Below are 26533 nucleotides of genomic sequence, written 5' to 3'. Positions count from 1 at the left end.
ACATCTTAGCGAGGTATTTATGACATTAGTCTGAAAACATTTTTTCGCTTACACGAAATCGTACACAACGAAGTGGCTGTCAACTGCAAGGATAAATGCTGAATGAGTCACGGAGTCAGCCTGACCTTTGAGAACACTTGGCTTCCTAACAGGTCTTTTCATTAGGTCTTATTCCGGAATAAAAAGGCTCCTTAAGAAAATGTTTTCACTAAAAAATAAGTTATAAACTAATAAGAGTGCTACATAACCAACAAATCCTAAGTATTATGTAAGAGTAATAAGGCAAATTTATCTTAAAAAAGGTTTACTAATAACAGTGACCTGCTACGGACCAGGCACTGTCCTAGTGTTTTACACACAAAAATCTCCAATCCTTACAATAACCCTAAAAGGCATACAAGCAGACAAGCAGACTCGAATTTGTTCAATAACTAAGCAAGGCCATATAGTTCTGGTAGAATCAGAAAGAGAACTCAGGTCTACCGAGTTCTTCTTATGATGAAGCTTTTTCCTCTACATCTCCTGAAAGCTGCCTTGAACTGGAGTGGGGAGAGATGAGAGACTCCATGAGAGCATGCCCGGTGCTTTCACCAGGTTTCTTTATACACTGGATATCCACGTGAGATTTTATGTGAAACAGGTTTTGGCTTGCTTCAAGTTGTGTTTCACTATTCAGTACCCTCTTTCACTCACAGCAGATGGGCTCTACAGGTCTGACAAGGTCTGAAATGAGGAATGCTGGGGAGCACCTGTAGGAACACTCAGCCCTGGATCACAGTACCGTGCGCTGTAAGGGACAGTACTGAAAAGAGCGGCAAGGGCAGTCTGGAAGCCTTGTCCCTACAACACAAGGGCTGGTTCCCAATCCTGGTTATGATGCTCAGAGCTGTGAATTGAAGAGATACGTGATTACTTATTTGCTTGTTGCTTTCCTCGTTAGAAGATACAGAGTCACTTTAGTTAACTTCCATTTAATTTAACATTTATTTCATTTTATATCCAGATGTCACATTTTCTACATTAAAATATAATCATGCTGACTCCCCCCACCCCCACCCCCTCAAAGAAAAAAGTGAAGAACTTTACACGACATGAAAGATGGAATGCACGGAGTAGGGAAGTCGCTATTGCACCCAAGTAACAAAGAACACAGAGAGACCAAACAGGACACATGGCAGAACTGCATAGAAGATCGCTCAGGGCTCACGTTCAGGAAGGCGCACGAATTCAGAAAACTCTAAAGCTTGGAAATGCTATCGTTTGTGCCACAAAGATTACCCTGAAAAGGTAGAGAGAGGTCAAAAAGCAGAACAAAATTGGAGATTTTCAAAGGCTGCTCTCTAACAGAGTTTAAAATATCCGTAAACCTAAGTGCGTTTGCTCCCCACCTTGCCTTCGGCATCTGGTAAACACTTTAGAAACTTAAACCACTGTTAGTATGTCAGAATGTAGAAAGGTTGTAGGTTTTTCTTTCTTCTTATCTTGTACCCCAAACAACAACTCTATTAGCGATTTTAATCACGTGACTCCTCTGCTTGGAAACCCAGTAAGGATCAACAAGACAAGGGGCCTCACTGCTACCTGACAGACACCAGCTGTGCAAAAGTTACAGGATTCTGTGTATTATTTGGAGAGGGAGAGCTGTAAGACACAAGAATCCCAATACATATGTACTAAAGAGAAAAAGAAAACTGCTTTCACTCATCTATTCTTTATACAGGAAAGAGCAAGTAGACAGTCAAAACCATCTGCTTCAAGCATCAGCACAGCCCAGCAACACAGGCACACAAACAAACTGAAAGGAAACACTCAGGAAAGAGCCTCTTGGCCCTTCTCAAAGGAGACTTCTTTTAGACCGGATCTTGCCCCTAATGTAGAGACCAAAGCATTACAACTTCAGAGACTGGTACTCTTGAGGGAGTTGAGAGGTAAGGTCTTAGAGACCCAAATAATGAGACCTTATCAGGTAACTAACTACTCCACTATGTACAATACATACAGCAATAAGAAAACGCCACTCCATCCCTGCAGCTACTTTAAACATAGCACTGAGGACCCAGGTTTTCTGAACGGGATATTTTAAGGTCTGTTAGCAGTTTAAAACGTTGCAACACTGGCATAATATGTTACCTATTCTTTGTTTTTAATTACAGGGTAACACAGTAAACTCCAACACAAAGGTGGGGATTGGGGAGTGCAAAAGGAATAAAGAAAATAGAACCAGTATTTCACAAGAGTGTGGGGCAGTGCAGAAGCAGCAGCTAATGCTTTGCAGAGTCTCGAGGGTAAAATTCGCTGAGGGTGCTCTGAGGGATTCTCTTCAGCATTTCTTTGGGGAAGATCCGCAGCAGCTGCCAGCCAATGTCCAAAGTCTCAAAGACAGTGCGATTTTCATAAGGACCTTAAAAAATTGAGATTGAATTAATAAACGCAAATGACTTCCAACTTAGCAGTGTTATTCAGTATGTATTGTTACATGACTAGCAGTGTATTAAATATATATTGAAAAAAAAGTTGGGTCTCCCAAGACTAAATGAGAAGGAGTGAGGAAAAGAGGACACAGACAGTGAGTATCATAAGGAACCAAAGAAGCGGAAGAGGCGGGTGGGCTGAGACAGGAACAGTCTTGCAGGAGAGGATGGGGAGATAGATCTGAGATTTGACAACTGGGTAGCATACCTGAGCAATGGTAACTAGAATCAATGTTTTGTCCAGAGATTAGTGAGAAAAGTCTCCCTAGCACAGAAGGTTCACACAAGGAGAAAAGGCTGAATTTGAAGGCAACTAACACAGATGCTCAGAAGGCCATAAATGCCAGTCAAGCACCTGAATACATGCAACCCTCTCCAGAGCATCCCTATCTGAAGGTCAGTGGTTTTCCAAGTTGTTAAAATTATTTTTGGTGGCACAATCATCCTTATCCCCACACATAAATCTTATTCTTTGATTCCAGGGCTGGAGGTCTGGGTTCTTTTCTCTAGATGAAAATTTTATTTTGTTTAAGATATTCAGGTTCTGCATTAAAAACATTCCAATAATCATGAGTATTTTGGGGATTTGAATAATAATGTATCATCTAACTGGAAAGTTGCACATCCTAAGCGTACCGCCTGATGCATTTATTCCGAAGTAAGCACACCTGTTGTAACCACCACTGATGTTAAGAGAGTATCACTAGCATTAGCAGGGGTGATGGGAGAGACCAAGCAAAACAGCTTGAAAATCCTGCCTATGCTACGTCATAAAAACCATTACGGGTTTTCTTAGTAGAGGGACAACCAATAAAATTAGTAATATATTTACTCTGGCAATGGCACACAGGGAGTCAAGAAGACTGGTGAAAACGTTGGCACCAGTGGCCAAGGGTGATGCGGCAAAGGTTTGGACTAGGGCCTTTGGACTCAAGAGTGGTCAGAGACCAGCAGCTTCAACATCACCCAGGAATTCACAGAAATGCAAAATCTCTGTCCCCACCAAGGTCTGCTCCATCTGAATCTGCATTTTAACAAGATTTCCAGCTGATTCAAAAGCATATTACAGTTTAAGAAATACAGGACTAAGGTATTATAATGGAAATAAAAACCGAATAGGGTAAGATATTTCAAAGGAAAACAACACAAATCAGTAAATAACTGATCACTGGAGAATAAGCAAAGAAGGTTAAGAATAATGCCCAGTTACTGAGCTTGGGTTAACAGGAACAATGATTATACCAGAGGTAGATAAAAATTGAAAGGGCACTGCTAGGAAAAAAAAAAAACTTTGGTCTGAGTACACTGAGCCTCGGGATGGTGGCATAAACAACACGGTGCTCCTAAGGCAGCTGGAGATGTGGAATCAGAGGTCTGCACAGCGGGTAAAGGCCCACACATTGTAGAGCCACAGCAGAGTGAAAAGTGGGCACTGGGAGGGAAAGCAGAAAGAACAGGTAACCGAGCTTTTTCGATTATTAACAATTAAGAGGCAGGAAGGTAAGAAATGAGAAAAAGAGATGAATATGGATGAATCAGGAAAGTCCCAAGCCCCAAATGTCAAAGCAGATCATTGCTAAGAAGTCAGCAGCAAGGAGCACTGGCAATGAAGCTGCACAGCAGAGGGCCTGAGAAGGAGGATTCAGAAGGGCGATGAAGAAAGAAAACAGTGAGATGGCAGCTAAGTAACTGGAAAATCAAGTCAAGATCTTCCCAAGATATTTAGAAGGCAGAGGAGAAGCCAGAGGGTTAAGGCAGGCAGGTGACAGAGCCTCTTCTCCAACCAGAGAAATAACTGTATAGAAACCAATGAGAATTCCCTCAGGCTTGGAAAGCAGTTTTCAAAATTACATACGAGGCGTTTTATGTTCGTAAGACAACAGTCATCTTACCCTGAGCAATAAAGTTCCTCTCAAACTTCTGCAGAAATTCCAAGTAGAGAAGATCATCTGAGGTAAGGGCTTCTTCTCCAACGACAGCTTTCATGGCTTGTACATCCTTCCCAATAGCATAGCACGCATACTAAAGAAAAGGAAGGCTCCCATCAGCAGAGAGAGGCTCTCAAAATGTTCAGTCATCTGGGATATAGGAATGTAGTGCTCCAGTTTTCCTCACGAGAGCCCACAGAAGGAATTTACAAAATCAATTCACATAAAACTCATATGAAAGTACCAGAAGGACTATATTCTCACTCAGAAAGGAGTCTTCAGGCATACAATACACAGACACTCCTAATGCTCTACAAAAAACACACTTCTTCAATGTTAATGAGCTCAAAATTTACAGACCACTTGAAAAATCAGAACTCATAGTTAAACCATGGAGAAATCCATCTTGAAGTTCTAGTAAAAAAAAAAAAAATCTGTGATATCACTAAGTTTACCACTTCTACTTTATGGCCATAGTATTTGTCTTTATTTGTGTTAGTGTACAATCTCATATGACTATAAAAATCAAGGATTTCAGAGCCTACGTAAAACTGTACACTTTAGTGTTCTGGTGATGGCTTCATATGTTGAGCAAGAAATAGGTGAGACCAGCCTCTCAGGAATACTCTATAATTAACACTAAAATTGCTAATAAAAAATTCAAACAACCTCATTGCTTGGCTTTTTATTTGGAAACATGATAGCATTAGACATGGGTTTCAAGCTAATCTTGATCATCAGCATCTATCCTTATGAGAAAAGGCTGCTGTGGTTCTAATGAATGATTATGTATTTCACACCACGTCTACACTAAAATTCCATGTGGATGGGGAAAAGTGGTAAGGGTGAAAGACAAGAGGTGTAAGACAGCAGAAAGACATCAATTTTTTTCAAACACCGTTCTTAGAAGAACGTACGTACCAGCTGGTTAGATACATCGGCATGATCCTTCCTGGTCATCCCTTCTCCAATAGCAGACTTCATTAACCGTGATAGTGAGGGCAGCACATTGATAGGTGGATAAATCTTGGGTAGAATGAGAGGGGAAAAAATACTATATTTAAGTACAATACTCAAGTTTTACAAAAAGCATTTGAAATTCATTATTACATCTTAAATCACAGAAAACTGCTGCATTTGTCTCCTAGATGAATTCTACTGTCTCTTCCTGGGAAAAAAAGGTAGCAAGAAACACTTTATGGCACAGTATTTCTTTCAAGAATCAAATCCAAAAACGTCTCATCTATAACACTGTACAAGACTATTTTAAAAAACTAAACTTTCAAAATCTGTTTGGTAAGTACTACCACATTATTGAGTCAAAATGGTCTTCTGAACTGGCTCAAAAAATTATATACGAAATAAAAAGATCAACAGTAATTCCTAAAAGCTGATTTTAGAAGTCAGCATCTACTAGAGAAGCATGGAAAGTCATTTTTTTCTATTAATAACAAGATTGGTAGATGATACCATTAAGGAACAGAATTCCCAAAAAAGTTGTTGGAGACAAGTGACTCCATTTTAAGACACAATAAAGAAAAGTGACGATTCTTAATTCTGGTGCTCTGCCCACACTAGAATTTAAGATCACAGAAATGACAATTTTATAGCCACATTAAAAACAATTCAAGTTGATACTTTCTAAGCAAAGCAATTCCCAAAAGCAAAATCCAAGTCACTGAAGAGTAATGGATGAGCAAGCCTGCAAGTTTCAGAGCACTGCTCGCGTCCAGTACCTGTCTGTTGTGTAGCTGTCTGTCCACATAGATTTGCCCCTCTGTAATGTAGCCAGTCAAGTCCGGGATTGGGTGAGTGATATCTACCGGAGGAAGACAGTCGACGTTAAGCATGGCATATTTAGGTTGTGAGTTTTAAAGCGGCCATCTCCCAGAACCAAACCCACAAGAAGTCCATCTGTACTACCTATAACATTACTTAGAAGAGTAGTTATTAGAGTCATTTTCTGTGATGCTGCAAATGTTCTGTGTCTGGGCTGTGCAGTACGGTAGCCAATGGCCTAATGTGGCTATCTAACACTTGAAACATGGCTAACAAAACTGAAAAAACTTAATTTCAATTATTTAATTTTAGTTAACTTGAACTTAAATAGCCAAATGTGGCTAATGGCAACTATACTGGCCAGATGAGTTTGGTTGCAGCAGTTAGATGCGTGTTGGCTCTATGAGGTAAACTGGCTGCATTCATAAAAAATACTCTCTCCCCTAGGTAAGTGCCCTCCCCTCTCAATATAAGTAAAGTTTCATTTTAAACCTAAAGTTCCCTTACAGAAATTTGCCAACCTGATGTATACTGAGAACATTCTTAGCTCATAAGCTATGTCAGATTGATACACAACATTTCACCATGCAAAATGTAGGCATGTGACACAAAGCGGTAAACACTAGCCAGGCTGCACCAAAAAGGTCACACAAAGCAACACATTTCCAAATCTGTTCACATTTCCAAATCTGTTACATTACATCATTTCGTAGCTACTCCCCTGGAACAAATCATTTTCACGTCAGAGGCAGTACAGAGTAACAGTGTGAATTATGAACTCAAACTGGGTCCTAAATCTATCACTTGCTGACCTCAATAAATCATTTTACCTCCCTGTGCCTCAGACAGCATCTGCCTCAAAGTTGCTATGAGGAGCAATGAGTGAATATTTATAAAGCACTCAGAACAGTGCTCAATTACAGTAAGTAATAACATACCGTATTTTGTAAAAGTGTTGTTGAAAAACTGAAATAAGGACAAAAAGGCAATACAGGAGAGGAATTCTAAACAGCTGTACCCCAGGAGCCACCCTGAGCAGACACGCAGACAGGCATTGGAAAGTCATTTCTAACCAGCCCTTGGTTTAAAAATCTGTCTCTAAGTCTTGTGGAGCTTCTACCTGTAGTCCTCATGTGGCACTTAACATGGCCATCTTAAATTACTGGGGCACACACATAAAAAACACCCCCAGTTAGACTGAGTAACTTACATTAAGTAGAAACCATAAATACTTTTCAAAAATTCTTTACATTTAGAACAGTGTCCTGCAAACAGCAGACACTCAATAGTACCTAATAAAAGAAAGTTAAAAACTTAAATTATGAAGAAAATTGCTTTTCCTCCACAAAAGGATAATAACTATGGGTAACTTTCAAATGAAAAATGTTTTATTTAGCCACAAATAACCAAGATAAACTCTTAGGGGATGTGTTCTCAAAACAGTTTCAACTCGAAAAGAAAGATGGGTCTTCTCTCTCCTTAAAAAAGATTAGGTGTGTTATAATCCAAATACCAAAACTTACCATCATTAGGCATGGTAAGAATAGGGATTTGAGTAATCGAGCCGTTTCTCCCTTCCACTCGCCCAGCGCGTTCATATATTGTGGCTAAATCTGTATACATGTAACCTGGGAAGCCTCGTCGACCAGGAACCTCTTCCCTGGCTGCTGAAACCTGACAGCAGGTCAAAGGAGAAGAATATCACATACCAGATTATAAAGAGCTTGGTTAGAACATGTTTGTTTGAACATGCCAAAGTACAAAGCTGAAAATCCCATCATGTTCATTTTAAATACTGTCCTTAAGAATGATTTAGAAAAATCTCCCGGCAACATGAATACAAAGTATTCTGTAACAAAAATGTTGACAATGGGGGACCACAAGGTTTTTGCTAAAATCATACTGCCATAACGTAAGTTTTCAAATAGTTTGCTAGAAGAAAATCTGTTTGCAATTTTATAAATCAAAGGAAGTTAATTTTAAAACAGAAAAGATTGTTGGTTGACAAGATTTATTCCACGTGGTGGAACTAGCCATATTTATCTAACCTAATCCCAAAAAGGTCAGAAGGGAAGGAAATGTACACCAGGAATCATCTGCTGTGCTTTACAACATTATTTAATTTAATCCTCACAGCAACCCTATGAGGAAGGCGTTACTTCCAACTTACAGTTGGAATCAAGGGTCAGAAAAATTAAACAATTTCTGAGGGTCACAAAGTCAGGAGTCCATTCCACTGCACAAAATAAGAATGGTGATAAACCATCTTTCCCTTAGAGACATGGATACTAGACTACAGGCATGCATGTTAACCTACAATCAACTAGAACCCTAAAGCATTATGAAATGCAACTTCTAAGTGCTACTCTGGCATCTTCAAAGGAGCCTGCTACAGCAGTGCTCCTCGCAGTGCAGTCTGCAGACCAGCTGTTATCAACGCGCAATGATCACAGAGAAAGCAAGATAAGCACTTAGAAACTTTCAGGGCAATCTGGCAGAATAATTTTATGCCTGTTGAATCTACTAATTTTAAAATCCGCATTTGTAAATTATATATCTATTTAAAACTTCACTTTTGTAATAACTCATTTTTATTGTATTTTACAAAAGTACTGGTCTGTGATGGATGGGGGAGAAAAGTTAGTCCTTGACTAGAGTTAGTCTGAAACAATAATATAGCAGAGCAAGATATGGTGACGGCACTGAGGGAATTTTAAGAAGCGAGGTATTGATACAGCCTGTCTCTTCAGAAGTCTTTTTATGTGCTTAAAAGAGTAACTTACTCAAAATTTCAGTAACTTGTATTAGAAAAAATACCCCAAAACTTCTAGGGGTAACTGTCAGAATCTCTTTCTTGACAGGTCTCGTTCTGTCACCCAGGCTGGAGTGCAGAGGCACAATCAGAGCTCACTGCAGCCTCAAATTCCTCGACTCAAGCTATCCTCCCACCTCAGCCTCCTGAGCAACTGGGATCACAAGCGTGTGTGCCACTATGCCTGGCCAATTTCTTAATTTTTTTGTGGAGATAGGGTCTTGCTATGTTACCCAGGCTGGTTGTGAACTCCTGATCCCAAGTGACCCTCCTGCCTTGGCTTCCCAAAGTGCAGGGATTACAAGAATGAGCTACTGTGCATGCCCAGCCTGCTAGAATCTTAATACTTTTCCTAAACATTGAGTTTTCTGAAGAAAAAAGTGCTGAAGAGAGTACTGTCAGAGTATGGTCTTTATAATATATTAACTTCATTAAAAATGGAATTATAAAAAGGGTTAAAAATTAACAGTCTGGACAGAAACAGAACTTCCCGGGACAGTAACTGAATAAACAGCTTGAATTATTTACTCCCTTTTACAATCATTTCTTAATCCATGGCGATAGTGACAGTATGATACACAGGCTAACCATTTAAATCTTATCCTCTAATCACTTCTACCAAGCTGACAAAAGGAAGTATTTTCCTTTCTGATTTATTAAGCCATTCTACTAATATATGAACAGTGAAATTAAAAAATCATAATTGAAGAATAATGAAAACTTGCAAAGCGACAGACAAGTTAACCCTGAAAATTAACCAATTTTGTTTAACTGAGGGAAAAACATGAACAAGTTACCTCTCGAAGTGCTTCAGCATAAGAACTCATGTCTGTGAGGATAACCAATACATGTTTCTCACATTGGTACGCCAGAAATTCAGCTGTGGTTAGCGCCAGGCGAGGAGTGATAATTCGCTCAATGCTGAAAGGGAACTTACTAAGTCTTAGGCCACTCAAACCAAAAGACCAAAAAGAAAAGACAAAAAGAAATGATTCTGGAAACAACAGTACAACTCCCCTTTTAAAGTTTTAAATAAATTCAGGAGAGTAAAGCAATTGTTACTTTACAAATTCTTAAGTAAAGTATTAACAGTTATTTATAAATGTCTCAAATTTCTCAGTTGTATGGTTTCTCAACACTGTGGTGGGGCGGGGGGGCAGGAAGGAGAGAGACAGGGAACAAATGAAAGCCAGATTTTTCAGGTAAGAGGAAGAAATCATTTACAGAGAGTTGATTGTGTATTAGGTAATATATTAAGTATGATCTCATTTAATATGCAAAACAACTCCATGAGACAAGTTATCAGTTGCCACATTTTACAAGCTTCAGAACCTAAGTAATTTGCCCAATGCCAGATAACTATCAGGAAGCAGGGCTGGACTTTAAATACAGGGTTACCTCACTGCTAGGTCCAAACGCTGTTATTACCACAGTTTACCTCCCCAACCTTAAGAAACATTTTTGATCCCGAGTCTGGGCCACAGAAAGAAATAGCTCTGTTTACTTACGTTGGGTCATTAGCCAAGTTCAAAAAGAGGCAGACATTGTCCATTGAGCCATTTTCTTCAAAGTCAGATTTGAAGAACCGGGCAGTTTCCATGTTTACCTAAATAACAATAACTTCATCAGTGCTGGGAGAAGAAAAATCCTTAACATTTATTTCTGATAAAAGCTAAGCTACAGATTTGAACTGTTCCTTCTTTTAAAATCTCAAGTACCCCAACGGTTTTCACAAAAGCCAACAGAACAAAAAGCTGGTTTGGGGCACAAACAACATTATTTTTAAATTTCAAATTAGTCAAATGCCAAATTTTAGTCCTTAGTTTGGCCAAAATGCCAGACTGCAAATTCCTTACCTAAAGAAAAACTCAACTATATATGTACAGCTTACTACATTGTTTTCATAACACAAGCAAAATTTTATACATCATACTAAAACAAAAAAATCTTCTACTTACACCCATAGCAGCAAATACAATTGCAAAATTTTCCTCACTGTAGTCTACTACATCTTTGGATTTCTTTACCAAACCAGCCTGGCGACAGATCTGAGCTGCAATCTGATGAGCAAAGTAGAAGAATTCAGTTGAAATCTAAAATAACATTTCTACAACAAAGTAACTTTTACTGTAAACTTTTTGGAATTGAATCATAAATGAAACTAGGACATTTTAGGGGATTTATTCAATGAAACTATTTTGTACTTTTTGCAAAGATACGCAAGAGTAAGCAAGAAGACATGTGCATAAACAAAGATTTAAGGTAACTGGATTATACAAATAATAACACTGAGTATTTATTTTGAAAACCCTTTACTTGGTTTCTCAGTAACAGTGGAGCATTTAGAAATTCTTGCCTGCTAAATTTCATAGCAAACCGATCCCAGTCCTCACCTCATTGTGTGGTAGCCCAGCAGCAGAGAAGATAGGAATTTTCTGCCCCCTGGCAATACTGTTCATTCCATCGATGGCTGAAATGCCAGTCTGAATCATTTCCTCTGGGTAGATTCGACATTGAGGGTTGATTGGCTGACCTAATGTATTTCCAGAAAGGAAAATTTTAACATGTTGGCACAATATTCATGAATGAAATTAGAAATATCAAATTAAAAGAAAAGAAAAAGCACCAGAAGACCAAAACTACATAAAGCATCTCTCTATTACAAAAAAAAAAAATCAGTTAGTTTTCAAATACGAAACTTGAAATAATTTTTTCCTTTACTCTTTTGTAGACACACAAAACATAGGGTAATAGAATTCAAGTTCCTAAAGTAAAATAAAGATATAGCAAATAAGAGAGAAGTCCTAATGTCTGTTTTTTTTTTTTTTTTTTGAGACAGAGTCTCCCTCTGTTGCCCAGGCTGGAGTGCACTGGTTCACTCGGCTCAGTGCAAGCTCCGCCTCCGGGGTTCACGCCATTCTCCTGCCTCGGCCTCCCAAGCAGCTGGGACTACAGGCACCTGCCACCATGCCCAGCTAATTTTTTTTTTTTTTTTTTTTGGTATTTTTAGTAGAGATGGGGTATCACCGTGTTAGCCAGGATGGTCTCCATCTCCTGACCTCATGATCCGCCCATCTCGGCCTCCCAAAGTGCTGGGATTACAGGCATGAGCCACCGCACCCTGCCGAGAAGTCCTAATTTCAAATTCGTGGTTTTACCATATACATTTCAGACACATCCTAGATATTTTACAGTATCTTAAAATATTAATACATAAAACTTTAAGATAATTTCTAAGAAAATATAATTAAATAATAAAATAATTTATAACCTATGGAGTGTGTTGCTTATCTACTTTAAATGATACCACAAACACCACTCTCTATCTGGCAAAGGTACAAGACAGAGAGAGGCTATTTTATCCCAAACACAGAAACCCATCTACTGTCCCTACCCATGATATCAAGGAAGTCTTCAGCCAGTACAACAGGACCTCTGTCAATGGGTTTTCCCGATCCATTGAATACCCGACCTAGAAATCAGTAACAAGATAGGACAAAGTAGATGCTGACTTTCAAACGTTCATAATTTTTAAAAGACCTTACGGAAATATGTTTAAAAGGAGACAGAGCTCAGCTTAGAATGAATAATATCCATTTACCAAGCATATCCTCAGACACTGGTGTTCGGAGAATATCCCCAGTAAACTCACAGGATGTTTTCTTAGCATCTATACCTGAAGTCCCTTCAAATACCTATCAAGAAAAAGAATTAATCAGAAGGGTAAAAGTAATTTAGATCACGGGCATTTACATTTTATTCATCTGTTAAACAGCCCTTATAAAATAAAATACATGAATGTGTACTACTTTTGATATAAAGAGCAAAGACATATAATAAATCAGATTGTCAACCTTTAGATCAAGGGTTCATGCTACAGGCCAAGTCTAATAAACAAGCTAAGCATGGTTTTTTTTTTTTTTTTAAATTTTTTACTATATGTAGTTTTAAAGGGTTGTTTCAAAAAAGAAAGAAAAAGAAGGAAGAATATGTAAGAGAATTTAGTTGGCCCCACAAAGCCTAAAAGCTTTACTCTCTGGCCCTTTACAGAAATCTTGCCAATCCCTGCTTTAGACTATTTTTAAGGGAAACACGTTATTGAGAAAACTGCCATCACCCATAGTGAGGTAACATTAAAAACTAGGAACTGTATGAGACAATTTAAAGGAAGAGACTCAGACAGAAACTCTTTTGGTTTCATCACATCATCACTGAATTCTGCTTTTCATCTCTCCCCTTCTAAATGGATAGAATAGATAGACTAATTCTATCCATTTAAAAAAAGCCATTTTATTAGTGTTGCTGTTGGACTAAGTGGAGCTAGGTGGCTAACACTGAACAACAAAACATGCAATGATAATTATTTTTCCCTGCAGCCGGTAACCAATCTCTAAAGACTCTAAAAACACTTACACAATGATCATCACAGAAAGAAACAAGTAGTGTTCCCTATGTGTCAGCAGCTAGGCAACAGTTCAGCTGGCCAGGTGAAACTTACCTGAACTACTGCCTTGGAACCACTAACTTCCAGAACTTGCCCACTTCTCTTCGTGCCATCTGGTAAGGTCAAATGGACGATTTCAGCATACCTGGGAAACTTTTAAAGAGAAAAAAAATAAAGGATCAATAACCTACATTTTAAAAGCCCTCCAAATTACTACACATGCTCTGTATCTACCATGGTGTGTCTGAATGTGCAGCCCCCTACTCTCCACAGATACAGGTTTAGGCTGAGAGCTTTTAATATCCTCAGGTAGTTTAAGTCCTTACAACACACATCACTGACACGTATATTAGCAAACAAAGCATAAGGTACAGAAGAAGGGTCTTAAATCCTTGAAAACATGGCAATTAAATGTATTGCTTTTCCTCTGCATGCATGTTTTATAGTTTTGAGGCTACAGAAAGGTACAGATAAACATCTTCCCACCACCTAGAACTGATGATTGCTTTCTAGGCTGTGTGTATAATCAACTGTGTGCTTCAGGTGCGGTTGATAGGGGAAGAATAAAACGCTACTAAATAGGCTAGGCTCGGTGGCTCACGCCTGCAATCCCAGCACTTTGGGAGGCCAAGATGGGCATATTATCTGAAGTCAGGAGTTGGAGAACAGCCTGGCCAACATGGTTAAACCTTGTCTCTACTAAAAATCAAAAATTAGCCGGGCATGGTGGTACATGCCTGTAATCCCAGCTACTCAGGACTCTGGGGCAGAACTGCTTGAGCTGGGGAGATGGAGGTTGCAGGGAGCCAAGATAACGCCACTGCACTCCAGCCTGGCTGACAGAGCAAGACTCTGTCTCAAAAAAAAAAAAAAAAAAAGTTACTAAATAATAATTACTATTATAATAAGTCTCATCCTCAATCTAGTTCTCCTAACAAGATACATATTCCTCTAACCCCATTTTTACTCTTTAAAAAGACATGTCTCCAAAAAATGTAGTTTGGTGATTTACATAAATGGCAATGTACTTATCATTCTGCAATTTGTTTTCCACTTGACCTGATATTAACGTGACATTCCGTCACGTTAATACTTATTTTATCAACATAATTTATTGAAAGATGCCTCATTATTCCGTGTGATGTGGAAAAATAAAAAACTGCCAATTAAACTATGATGTGCCATTGGTTGTAAGACCCTTTGGAGATATGGGCACCTTAGAATTAATGTTAAAACAGAAGATGTACAGTTAAACCAGATAACTACACTACATTTTATTCAGCAGTTCTTCTACCAGTGGAGTTCTGGGTTGTTCCAAATTTACACGAGCACAAAAATGTTACAATGAGCATTCTTACATGTGGCTCCTCATACAAGTCAGATTTTGGTTTGGGCCACATACAAGCCATGCCCATTTTCTGCCAAACTAACTCTGTAAAGGAACCTTATTAATTTACAATCTCCCTAGCAGTATAAAAAAGTATCCTTTCCATCTTTGCCCATCTACGCTTTTAAATGTAATTTTTGCCATTTTAATAAAAATGGCATCTTTTTAGTTTGCATTTCCCTGACTTCTGCCAATACTGAGGAACTTTCCATGCTTATCATTGTCAACTATTCATTCATATTACTGGTAATTCAGACTTCATTTCCTATGAACTGCTTATTAATATCCTTTCTTCACTTATCCAGTAAATCCTTCTTATTCATTTATAGAAGTTTTATAGATTCTCTATATTAATCCTCGTGCAAATATCTTCTCTTAGTTTCCTTCCTGTCTTTTGACTTTGCTTATGGTATCTTGTCATACAAAAATTTTAACACTTTTTACGTAATAAAACATACTGTGGTCCTTTACGAATTTTTGTCTTTTGCGTCTTGTTTGGAAAACAGCCTGAAGTCATAAAAACAGTTTTCTGTATTCTCTTCTATTAGACTTACGTTTTGCTTTCTATATTTAGATCTTTAATCCATCTGGATTTATTTTTGGTAACTAATTTTACGTTTCTCATTTTTATATGGGAAACCAATTGCCGTAACAATATTCTGAGCAGCACAGTGTCCCCCACGGCCTTGTAATGTTGAACTTACCAAGTTGAATTCTCATGCGTGAAGAGTTGATTTCAGGGCTCTTAACTGGGTTCCACTGTTATATCTGCTTATTCTTGAACCCAATCCTCATTTTTAATTACTCTTCTCTGATTGTGTTAATTGGGGAGAATTGAGACTTTTCCTTCATGAACATGAAATCTTCACTTATTTCAGGTCTTCTTTTATGGTCTTTCACAATGTTTTATAGTTTTCTGTAAACAGTTACTCTGGCATACAGAACACTAGAACTTTTTGTAAACTGATCCTGTATCCAGTACCTTGTTTTCTACCATTGTTTCTAATTGTCTGCCACTGGATGACTTGGGTTTTCTGATTCATTAATCAGATTGTGAAGAAATGATGATGGCGGTTCCTTTTCTCTTCTCCCTTTGTACCCTAATTTCTTTTCCCCATAGCACTGGGTTTTTAGCAGAAAGATGGAAAGTGATGCTGAGTGAGGACTGGAAATTTCAGCCCCATCCCCTGACTTCCTGATAGAGTAGTGGTACTGGAAATTGACTAATCATCGCTTCTAAGGACTTGACCAGTCATGCTTAGGTCTTCAAAAAAAATCCTGAGGGTGTTTGTAGAGTTTCTGGGTTGGGCAGCAAGAATGCATCCACGTGCCAGGAAGGTGGTCCACCCCAGCTCCTCCGGGACAGAAGCTTCTGTGCTTGGGACTCTTCAGGACCTACGATAATCTCTTCAACTAGCTATTCATTTGTATCCTTCAATATACTCTTATTCAGTAACAGTAATATTAATATATTAACATACTCTAACAGTAATATTAATATATTAACATACTCTAAATCAGTAATAGTAAGTAAATGGTTTTCCTGAGTTCTGAAATCTATTTTAGCGAATTACCAAACTTCAGAAGGGAATCTTCAATCTGTAGCCAAGTTGGACAGAAGCTGTGGGTAACGTGGGGAGCCACTACTTTTGATTGGCATCTGAAGTGGACTGCAGTCTTGTGGGACTAAGGCCTTAACCTGTGGGGTACACATCAACTCTTTGCAGTGAGTGTCAGAACTGATTTAATTGCAGGGCATCCAATAGGTGTTTGCCAAAGAACTGAATTGTTACAGGAAAAAACACACACATCTGGTGTCAGAAGTGAAGTACATACTGAGAACAGCAGTAGAGAGGAAATGGTTGTTTTCCTTTCACTGATTTTAATGGGAATGTTTATAGAATCTTCTAAGTATGTGATTTGCTGCAGGTTATGGTAGATACCCACTAAGAGGTGAAAAGTTTGTTATATTCCTTATTTTCAAAGAGGCTTTTAACAAATGAGTAATTTCATCAAATTTTTTTTCTGTATTTATTGAGAAGAATATAAGCTTTTTCTAGTTTATTCCATGAATGTGTTGAATTACACCGTTAGATTTTCTAACATCAAATTATCTACTTTTGCTGATATTTTACATAGGTATTTTTGCTAATATCTAACATGAATGTATTAAGAATTTTGGCATCTGTGTTTATAAGTGAGAACAGCTATTTTTCTTTTCTAATACTACCCTTTTCCTGGTTTGGAGTCAAAGATATGCTAACTTCACAAAATCAGTTGGCAGCAGTGCTTCATCTTCTTCTATTCTGATACAATTTGCCTGAGACTATCTGTTCCTTGATCCTGTATGTTTTATGTTAAAAACAAAAGCCAAAATCTAAAATCAAAACAAATCACTATAAATCTCACGGTCTAAATAGATTTTTCTACAACTACATAAAATGTATTTACCAGTCTTCCTTCACCTATAACTATACCCCAATGTAACAGTCAATGAAGCTTTTTTTTTTTTTTGAGACGGAGTCTTGCTCTGTCACCCGGGCTGGAGTGCAGTGGCCGGATCTCAGCTCACTGCAAGCTCAGCCTCCCGAGTAGCTGGGACTACAGGCGCCAGCCACCTCGCCCGGCTAGCTTTTTGTATTTTTTAGTAGAGACGGGGTTTCACCGTGTTAGCCAGGATGGTCTCGAACTCCTGACCTCGTGATCCGCCGGTCTCGGCCTCCCAAAGTGCTGGGATTACAGGCTTCAGCCACCGCGCCCGGCCAAATTTTTCTCCAACTACATAAAATTTATTTACCAGTCTTCCCTCACCTATAACTATACCCCAATGTAACAGTCAATGAAGCTTTTTTAGGTCTCTTAAAATTTACTTCCTCAGAGATGGTTTCTAAGTCCTTCCCAGTATAATCTTTCACAGCACCCCACCTGACTCTTCACAGCACGTACCAAGTAGACATTGATACCATATCTGCATCTCCACTATACTATGCTCAACTAGGGGAGACCCCATTCTTGTTGTTCACCATTTTATTTTCTGTACTGGGCTCAGCACTTAACACTATTGAGCCCAAATATTTTTTGAGCTGTTTGAATAATATAGTTAGTAATATTAAAAAATTTGTATTTTAAAAATGAGTCCAAAAGTTCATTTAATAAAGAATATAGAAAACAATTAAAATATAAAGAAACAAACAAAGCTTCCTAACATTGTCCTCAAAAAACAAAAGAGTAGGCTGTATTCTTTCACAAAACGTTAATGGGCACCTGCCTAAATCTTGTACAACTTAAGTTTGATTATGGCTTTGAATCAATCTTCAGCACATATCAAACTGCAGTCAGGAGGTAAACTCACTAGGTTTCATCTTGAGATTAGTTTCTACAGGTACCTTATCACACACAAAGATAATACCTTAGTGATAAAGCAGAAGAGGCAACGCACTTTGCTCTTTCTTTTAAGAAATGTTTCTCGATGTATTTTCTGCTTCCAGAGGGGTCACATGCCAAGCACAAATGCATCATTAACCTCTCTCGACAAACTAGTAATTGTATGCCTCTCCTTGACCTACCCCAGTAACCAATGTATAATTACTGTTCTAGAAAACATATTATAGAAATTATTTTCTTGGACGATATTTTGGTCAAACAGCTCAGGTAAAAAGCTTAGCCCAGGGTATATGATAGCCAAGGGTATCAGGGTATCTGGGCTTTAGACTGACTGACACTGAGTCTAAAGCATGGCTTAAAAATCGTAACAAAAATTTAAAGTGTACTAAATAGGACCTAATGCCACATTTTTAACTACACAAATAGACCATAACAGATAGTGGTATTACCTTAACATGATCTAAGATCACTAGCGGACCATTGACTCCAGATACTGTCTTGTATGCTGGAAAGAAATACAAAAGAGTGAGCTTTAGTCAAACAGCACAAAAGCTTAAATTAGCTCTCTGGCATTACCAAAAATCCTTTCTACGTTATCATATCTATTAGAATATGCAACACTCAAATAGTTACAAAATTTTTCAATGCATTTATAAAAATGTCTGTGCCTATAGAACTTTTCATAACTCACTGTCATCCAACCAAAAATATTCTGAATCCTTAGTAAGAGTAAGTCATTGTTCTAAGCACCCAGCATACAAAAACAAGACACAGAGGGACAGACTCTGCTTGCCTTTGAAAGTTTGGTCTTACGCGAGGGGGTGGAGTTAGAATGTGATGTGATAAGGGCTCTAACTATGGCCTGCAGAGGGTTTGTGGGAGCACAGCAGAAACAGGGGAATAGTTCCCAACTCAGGGAGAAAAGTAAAAACGTTATAGAGGAGGTGGCATTTAGCTAAGTAGATGAAGAAAGGGAATTCTTAATGTTAAGCAGAAGTGACCAAAGTTACAAAGGAAATCGGAGAAATTGTATGTAGCCTGCAAGGTAAAAAGCCATAATTAAATGATGTCATAAAAACTAAGGGAAAAGAGCTTTTGAAGGAGGGAGTAGGCAATGGAAAGAAAGGCCAGGGGTCAAATAAGATAAGAAAAGTATCCTTTTTAAAAAAAGTCAAATGTTACTGCCAGGTTAGAAACTGTTGTTTTCCACTGCAAAGTGCGCCCTAAGAATAAACTGCTACTCTACCTACCCAAAGCCCTCACCTATCACACCTGCATGGCAAGTGAAAGGGGGATCAGGTGTAAGAACACTCAGGGGACAGTAATTCTACCAGACAACTACAAAATTCACTAAATTTCATAAGCAGAACAACTGAAAAAAATACATGAACCAAAGTTTTGAAGAAAATTTACTATAAGGCCTAAAATAATTAATATGAAGCTGTCTAGCAACTGGGAATTTTTCGCTTGCTAGATTTCTTTTGAGGTCTTATAATGAGCTTGCACAGAGATTCCTGGCACAGATGTGGACTCCCAAGAATGAGGAAACCATTTACTGACCAGTCTGTCCACTCAAGGGGCTTTGGAATTTAAAATTACAATTCCTTCAGCCTTAGGCTGGGAAGCCAGAGCCCTGGTACAAACGCTGGGACGGAGCAGACGGTGCTGTCAGGGCTTCCATCTTTCCTGCTAACAGGACGTTTAAATCCAGACATCACATATTTGCTTGGATATATCAGTAATTGTACTGTAACTGTCTCAATAGAGGCCCCCCAGCGGAAGGGTTTTTTTGTTTTTTTGTTTTTCACTTTAGATAAAAAGCAAGCTACTTGGAGGGATGGTCATGTGAAAGGATGAATCATGCCCCTAGATTACTAGAAAGACCCCATTTGCCACATTTTCTGCCACTTTTATGAAAACTATCCCGACTGTTTTAAAATGATCGAATACTCTTAAAAAACATAATTCCAACCCTTTAAACGATTTCTTCATTGTTCTCATTCTAAAAAGACTCCCAACATTGTTTTTCAATGACTTTCTAAGATTGCCAAGTGGAAATGGAAAGTGAGCTGCATTAGAAATATGTTTTCTTGAAACCAGTTTTCAGAAATGCAGAAACGTAGACCTTTCCAAAACCTTTACCAAACAGCTGGGATGGGGGAAGGGATATGGTACTGAGATTTACGATGAACTGTTTAGAATAAAATGAAACATCAGTGAAATACATCAGGTTCTTAAAATTCTCTTTTTTTTTTGACAAGATTGTATCTCCTTTATACATCTAATTTCTACAACAATAAAGCTTCAGAATCTCATGTTTAAAATTCAAGCTCATTCCAAACTATGAAATTTTGCCAGTCACGAGCAAAAGTATGACCAAGAAAAAGAAACACCAGTCACAGCTTTTCCTGGAAACAGTGAATCAAGTTGACTTCTACTACAGAAGGCAAGATTCTACTTCCTCAAAAGTGTTTAAATTTGCAACACGGTATCTAGCCTTTCAAAAAGCCAATAAGTAACCTTGCAGGTTAACTGATAACACCAACATACATTTAGTAAGCACTTTTCAGGAATTCTCATTTAATCTCCATAACGGACATATGAGTTAGCTATCATTATTCTAAGTTTCAGAAGAGAAAAATTATTCTCAGAGAAATTATTGTGTCTTGCCCAAGGACACAAGCAACCAGCCCAAGGATCTGAACGTGTACACTCTAGCTCCAGGGCCACTTATTCTTTGATTCTACTACAGCCCAAATTCTAAAACTGAACCAGTCCATTTCTTGTGGTACGGTATCTTCTAAGAATTATGAAGCGATACCACCCAAAACAGTTTCGCAAGCCTGCAATTTTAGCTATGAAAAACAGTTTTTTACTGTTCACACCAGCGAATATTTCCCTGTGTCTACGCTTTGTCATCATCGCAAAACAATCTTTTTCCAATGGAGTTGTAGCTACTGGAAGAGTTTAAGTAGAGAACGGAATATCTGGTGGAGGTGATTCAGCCGTTTTCCTGCATTGAACATCATGAAAAACATGAGGCGATGAGGAGACACTTCGAAACAAACCAGAGGTTAAACATGTTTGGTTTAAATTCAACTGACATATAAAAACGAAGCTAAGACATGTTATAATCCAAATAAGATAAAAATGTGACCCAGCTTTATAGCTGTAAAGAGCTTCATGCTTTTACAGAGCATCTTCAGATAGGCTATCTGATTTCACCTTCACAGAACACAACGAGGTGGGTGCTAGGGTTTGAATATCCCCTCGGAAACTCCAAAACAAGTTGAAACTTCATCCCCAATGTGGCAGTATTGACAGGTTAGGCCTCTAAGAGGGGAATGGGTCATGAGGACTCTGCTCTCATCAATGGATGAATCCATTCATGGGTTAATGAGTTATCCTGTGAAGGGAACTGGTGGCTTTACAAAAGGGAGAGAGACCTGAGCTAGTGCCTCCGCATTTTCAGCCCCATCACCATACGATGTCCTGAACCACCTTGGGACTCTTTCGAGTCCCACCAGAAAGAAGGCTCTCACCAGATGCGGCCCCTCCACTTTGGACTTCCCAGACTCCAGAACTTTAAGAAATAAATTCCTTTTCTTTATAAATGATCCAGTTGCAGGTTGTCTGTTAAAAGGAACAGAAAATGGCTAACACAATAGGCAAGGATGATGCACCCTAAGGAAACTAAGGTCCTGATAAGTTTGTTTTTAAATGGGGAGCCAGGCTTCTAACTGTTTTGTTTTTCTTTAATCTTAGGATTGGTACTCTATGACCCTTGTATTATTTCTGGCCTTAGTCTCCAGTACAATTAAAAAGTATGGAGATCATACAGCTTCTAGCACTTGGACGACAAGTGGGAACTAAAAGACAATTTATATAAAACTACAGCTCTGTTCCATGGTACTAAAACTATGTGCAGAGAAAACCAAGCAAAATGATAACAAACACTACCCTTTATCTCTCGACAGTATTTATCCAGACTTCCTCATCATTACCATTAACAGCCCAAAACAGAGATACCAGTTTAGAGTATGGCTGTCAAAGACATTAAGTTGCCCTTCACAAAAGGCAAAAACCGATTTGCAAATTACCTAAATATTTCTATTTACCAAACTATTGACCACTCCTGTCCAAATGAACAAGAATTCGAGTCCGTAGGTGGGTGTACGGGGGATAATCAGAACTTCTGACAACACAGAAGATACATTACATTCTTAACATATTTTACAACCAATCTTGGCTTTGATTCTGAACTATCATATCAGGCAGACAACAAGTATTTATGAAGTAACACTTAAAACCCAAAATCTACACAGGTTTTAAGGAGCATGTATTTTGTCAGACAACATCCTCTTCCTCCTGCAGGATAGGAGACTGTTCAACACTACTAACACCATTTAATGATTATGAAACACTCAGAAAAAAAGTTGACAGCCATTGCATAATTAGTGTCCTAGTCTTTTAGCCTCCACCTTATTAGCAAAACAAAAACCCAGAGCAATCATCCTCTCTTGTAAAAGAAAAGATCCACACCATGAGCAGTGGGCACCTAAAGAAGAGGTTCTAGAAAAAAAGCAAGGAGAAGATTCCTATTTTGACTTTTTGCAGGGCTAGCTCTGTTTTATAAGAAACTTAAGGTCAGTTGATTTAGGGTCTCAAGAAAAATGGAGACGACCGAATTCAAAATACACAGCATCCAAAAGCTCTACGTATGTTGTTGAACCTTTCCTTTTAAGAGAAAATCAAGTTTTCATTCCTTGTGACTTCAGAAATTCAACTAAAATGCTCAAGATAATTTCCTAATTTCAAGCCTGAATATGTTTTCTATCTCTTGTTAAAAGTCCTATAATCTTGAAGCTATTTTTTTTTTTTTTTTGAGATGGAGTCTGGCTCTGTCGCCCAGGCTGGAGTGCAGTGGCCAGATCTCAGCTCACTGCAAGCTCCGCCTCCCGGGTTCACGCCATTCTCCTGCCTCAGCCTCCCGAGTAGCTGGGACTACAGGCGCCCGCCACCTCGCCCGGCTAGTTTTTTGTATTTTTTAGTAGAGACGGGGTTTCACCGGGTTAGCCAGGATGGTCTCGATCTCCTGACCTCGTGATCCACCCGTCTCGGCCTCCTAAAGTGCTGGGATTACAGGCTTGAGCCACCGCGCCCGGCTGAAGCTATTTTTAAAAAGGATCTAACTTGTACAGTGGAGCTGTCAACATTACTCCATTTCTTCATTCAAAAACCACAACTTTTTGAGTTTAAATACAAGTTACACAATTACAAGGCACATTCTATGTGTCAGGCACTTTGGTAGGGGACATAAAAAGGATCTCTGACTTCTAAAGGTTCATTGTGAAGCTTTAGGCCAGGCACAGTAGCTCACACCTGTAATCCCAGCACTTTGATAGGCCAAGGCGGGCGGATCTCTTGAGCTCAGGAGTTGGAGACCAGCCTGGGCAAAATGGGGAAACCCCATCTCTACCAAAAATAAAAAATAAAAATTAAAAAAAAATCAGCTGGAGGCAGTGGTGTCCGTCTGTAGTCCCAGCTACTCGAGAGGCTGAGGTGGGAGGATCGCTTGAGCCTGGGAGGTGGAGGTTGCAGTGACCTGAGCTCACACCACTGCACTCCAGCCTAGGCAACAGAGTGAGATCCTGTCTTAACACACACACACACACACACACACACAGACACACAGACACACACACACACACACACAATAACTATAATTATATATCCCCTTAAATTATATCATCAATCAATTTACAAAAATTAAGAGGTTGGCTAGGCATGGTGGCTCATGCCTGTAATCCCAGCACTTTGTGAGGCCTAGTGGGGCAGACTGCCTGAGCTCAGGAGTTCACAACCAGCCTGGGCAACACGGTGAAACCCGGTCTCTACTAAAATACAAAAATTTAGCTGGGCGTGGGGGCACGAGCCTGTAGTCCCAGTTACTCGGAAGGCTGAGGCAGGAGAATTGCTAGAACCGGGGAGGCAGAGGTTGCAGCTAGCCGAGATCGCGCCACTCTGCACTCCAGCCTGGACGACAGAGTGAGACCACGTCAAAAAAAAAAAAAAAAAAAAAACCCACAAACATTAAGACGTTAATCAGTATTTACTCAGAAGCAATTACAACTTTTGAGTAGAATGAAAAATATGGCAAAAGAAGAAGATATTCAAATGCTGTTAGTTGTTAGCCTAAGTATGGTATCATTTATGCTTTTTAGAATAACATGGATATACAAGTGAAACTCAACCAGGCATTTCAACTCCCTGCTCTGATTCCGCCCATGTTCACAATCTATCCACTGAATTATTCAAGCAAGGAGTTTAAATGTAAGTTACACAATTACAAGACACATTTTATGCGTCAGGCACTGTGCTAGGCAGTGGGGATGAAAAGGGTCCCTGACCTCTAACAGTTCAGTGTGAAGCCCTATGCTACAACAGTTTTGTCAAGAATAACATCTGGAAAAATCCTTCAGCAACTGGCTAAGTACGTACAAACTATGGAGAAATCACATTCATCTCTCTTAAAGGTTTACAATCTTAATCATGGAGTATCTTTAAACATTATTTCAGTTGATATTCTCTGAAATGATTAATTATATGGAAACTGACTATTGCACCTTTATAACCTCTTTTGAGAGGCACCACTAATGTCCATCTGTTCTGCCCAAAGAAAAGCAATGCATAGAAACGTAATTAATAAAAGAGAATCTGTAATTCCTAGGTATAAATTTATTGTCAAGGTTTGCATAAGAATGCAACATCTGCCGATTTCCTGAAGTAGCTACTTCAGCTCAGATAAGCCCAACATACATTTTCTAATTCGAACAATTCCCAGGGTAAAAGGCACATCTCAGCAATCCACCGAATCAAGTGTTTTCCTTTTTCTTCACACTGCAGTGCCATCACATGACCCAGTGACAGATCAGGATGTGGATTAGTCAGGCTTCAGATCGCCCAGGCTAACACCCTTCATCTGAAATCCTTTTTAACCAATCGGCCACCTACAGACAGGCACTCTGGCAATTAACCAGTGAAAATGTAGCCTCACCACCCGGGGAAACATCATGTGCTTTTCCCAGGTTTTAAAAAAGTCTATTTCGAGGGCTCATTGCCAGTTCCCAAGAAAGCTGTGAAGTTAGATGCTACACAACTGCATTCTCTAGTAATCAAGAACCATTTCTTTCGGAATTGCTGAGCTATCCACTTAAACCTAGTTCATTAAGGCCTTTTTATTTAAATAATCACAACACTTAAACAAGCCTATGCACACACACCAACTATGGACAAAGCCACTTGGCTTCCCGAAAGAACCTTGCATTCAACCAAGTTCGGTTAACTGGTCAGTAAATGAAGAGGCAAGGGTAGAAAAAGGCCCAGTGGGTATTTAAGAACCTGGATTTTTAGTCCCTGCTCTGCCAATAAGTGTCTGAAGCATGGCAAATTCTACCCCTTCCAGAACCCTAGGTTTCTCACCTGTAAAATGATAGGGTTGGACTGGATAACCTGCAAGGTGCTTTTCAGCTCTAGCGTTCTCTGATACCTAGGTATCCTTCTGCGGAGCAGCCCCTCCACCAAACACCAAGCCACATCTCCCTCTGGCTAACTGGCCTGACCTCCATCCACGAAAGGCCTGACCACGCCAGCGATGGCTCTACCGTCTGCCCTCCGTAGTAGCTGAAGACCCCACTGAGGTCCTCACCAGGGGAAGGGGAGAAGAAGGGGCGTTCCCTCGACCCCTAGATATCCAAATGAAGTCAGGGGAAGATTAAGATCGGAGTGACAAGAAGTGGTCCTCGGGGACGGGAAGCAAGTGCCTGAGGATGCTCCCCAGTAGGGAAGCTGGGGAGGGGAGGGGGTAAGGGTGTAGGGCAACAGCCAGGAGCCCACCAACCCCAGGAAAAAGTTCCTGCTGGTGCTCTTGCCTCAGCCCACCTCCCGGAAATATTAGGTACAGGCAAATCTCCGTCTAAGGAGACAAGTGGGTCAGCGTCGGAGGGGAGACCCGGGAGGGAAAAATAAATCCTGCACCCTACCAGCTGGCTAAGCAGGTGAGTGGGAGCAAAGGGCTAGGCTAGGGAGCAAAGACCGGAGACGTCTTGCTCTCTGATACTCACTGAGGCGAGGCTGGGAGAGGTAGTTCCGACTGACGGCCAGCGCCTGCTCCCGAGCTCCCACCGCCGGCCCACCGGTGGGCACGGGTAGCTCGGGTGCGGCCCCGTTGACAATCCCCCGCATCGCCCGCAGCGCCATCTTGTCTCCTCCGTCCCGACTGGCCCAGCAGCGACGCCGCGCACGCGCGGATATACCAAAGCGGCCCGC

General features: G+C 39.6%; 1 protein-coding gene across 1 annotated transcript; it reads right to left on the bottom strand.

Moving 5' to 3' along the window:
- Positions 1-965: 965 nt before the first annotated feature.
- Positions 966-26527, bottom strand: ATP6V1B2 (ATPase, H+ transporting, lysosomal 56/58kDa, V1 subunit B2). The gene is made up of 14 exons (XM_011939794.1): positions 26329-26527; positions 18655-18710; positions 13489-13587; positions 12592-12685; positions 12385-12462; positions 11384-11523; positions 10949-11050; positions 10499-10596; positions 9788-9911; positions 7702-7852; positions 6136-6218; positions 5321-5425; positions 4364-4493; positions 966-2401 (listed from the first exon to the last, which is right to left on the bottom strand). Exons 1-14 carry the CDS (start codon positions 26462-26464, stop codon positions 2262-2264), a joined length of 1536 nt encoding a protein of 511 aa, XP_011795184.1. The 5' UTR covers positions 26465-26527; the 3' UTR covers positions 966-2261.
- Between the last annotated feature and the right edge of the window lie 6 nt (positions 26528-26533).

This window comes from Colobus angolensis, unplaced genomic scaffold (assembly GCF_000951035.1).
Source record: "Colobus angolensis palliatus isolate OR3802 unplaced genomic scaffold, Cang.pa_1.0 Scaffold184, whole genome shotgun sequence".
In the NCBI taxonomy this organism is placed as follows: Eukaryota; Metazoa; Chordata; class Mammalia; order Primates; family Cercopithecidae; genus Colobus; species Colobus angolensis.
Note: the sequence above shows the minus strand (reverse complement) of the source record. Positions and strands in the feature narration are given on the sequence as shown.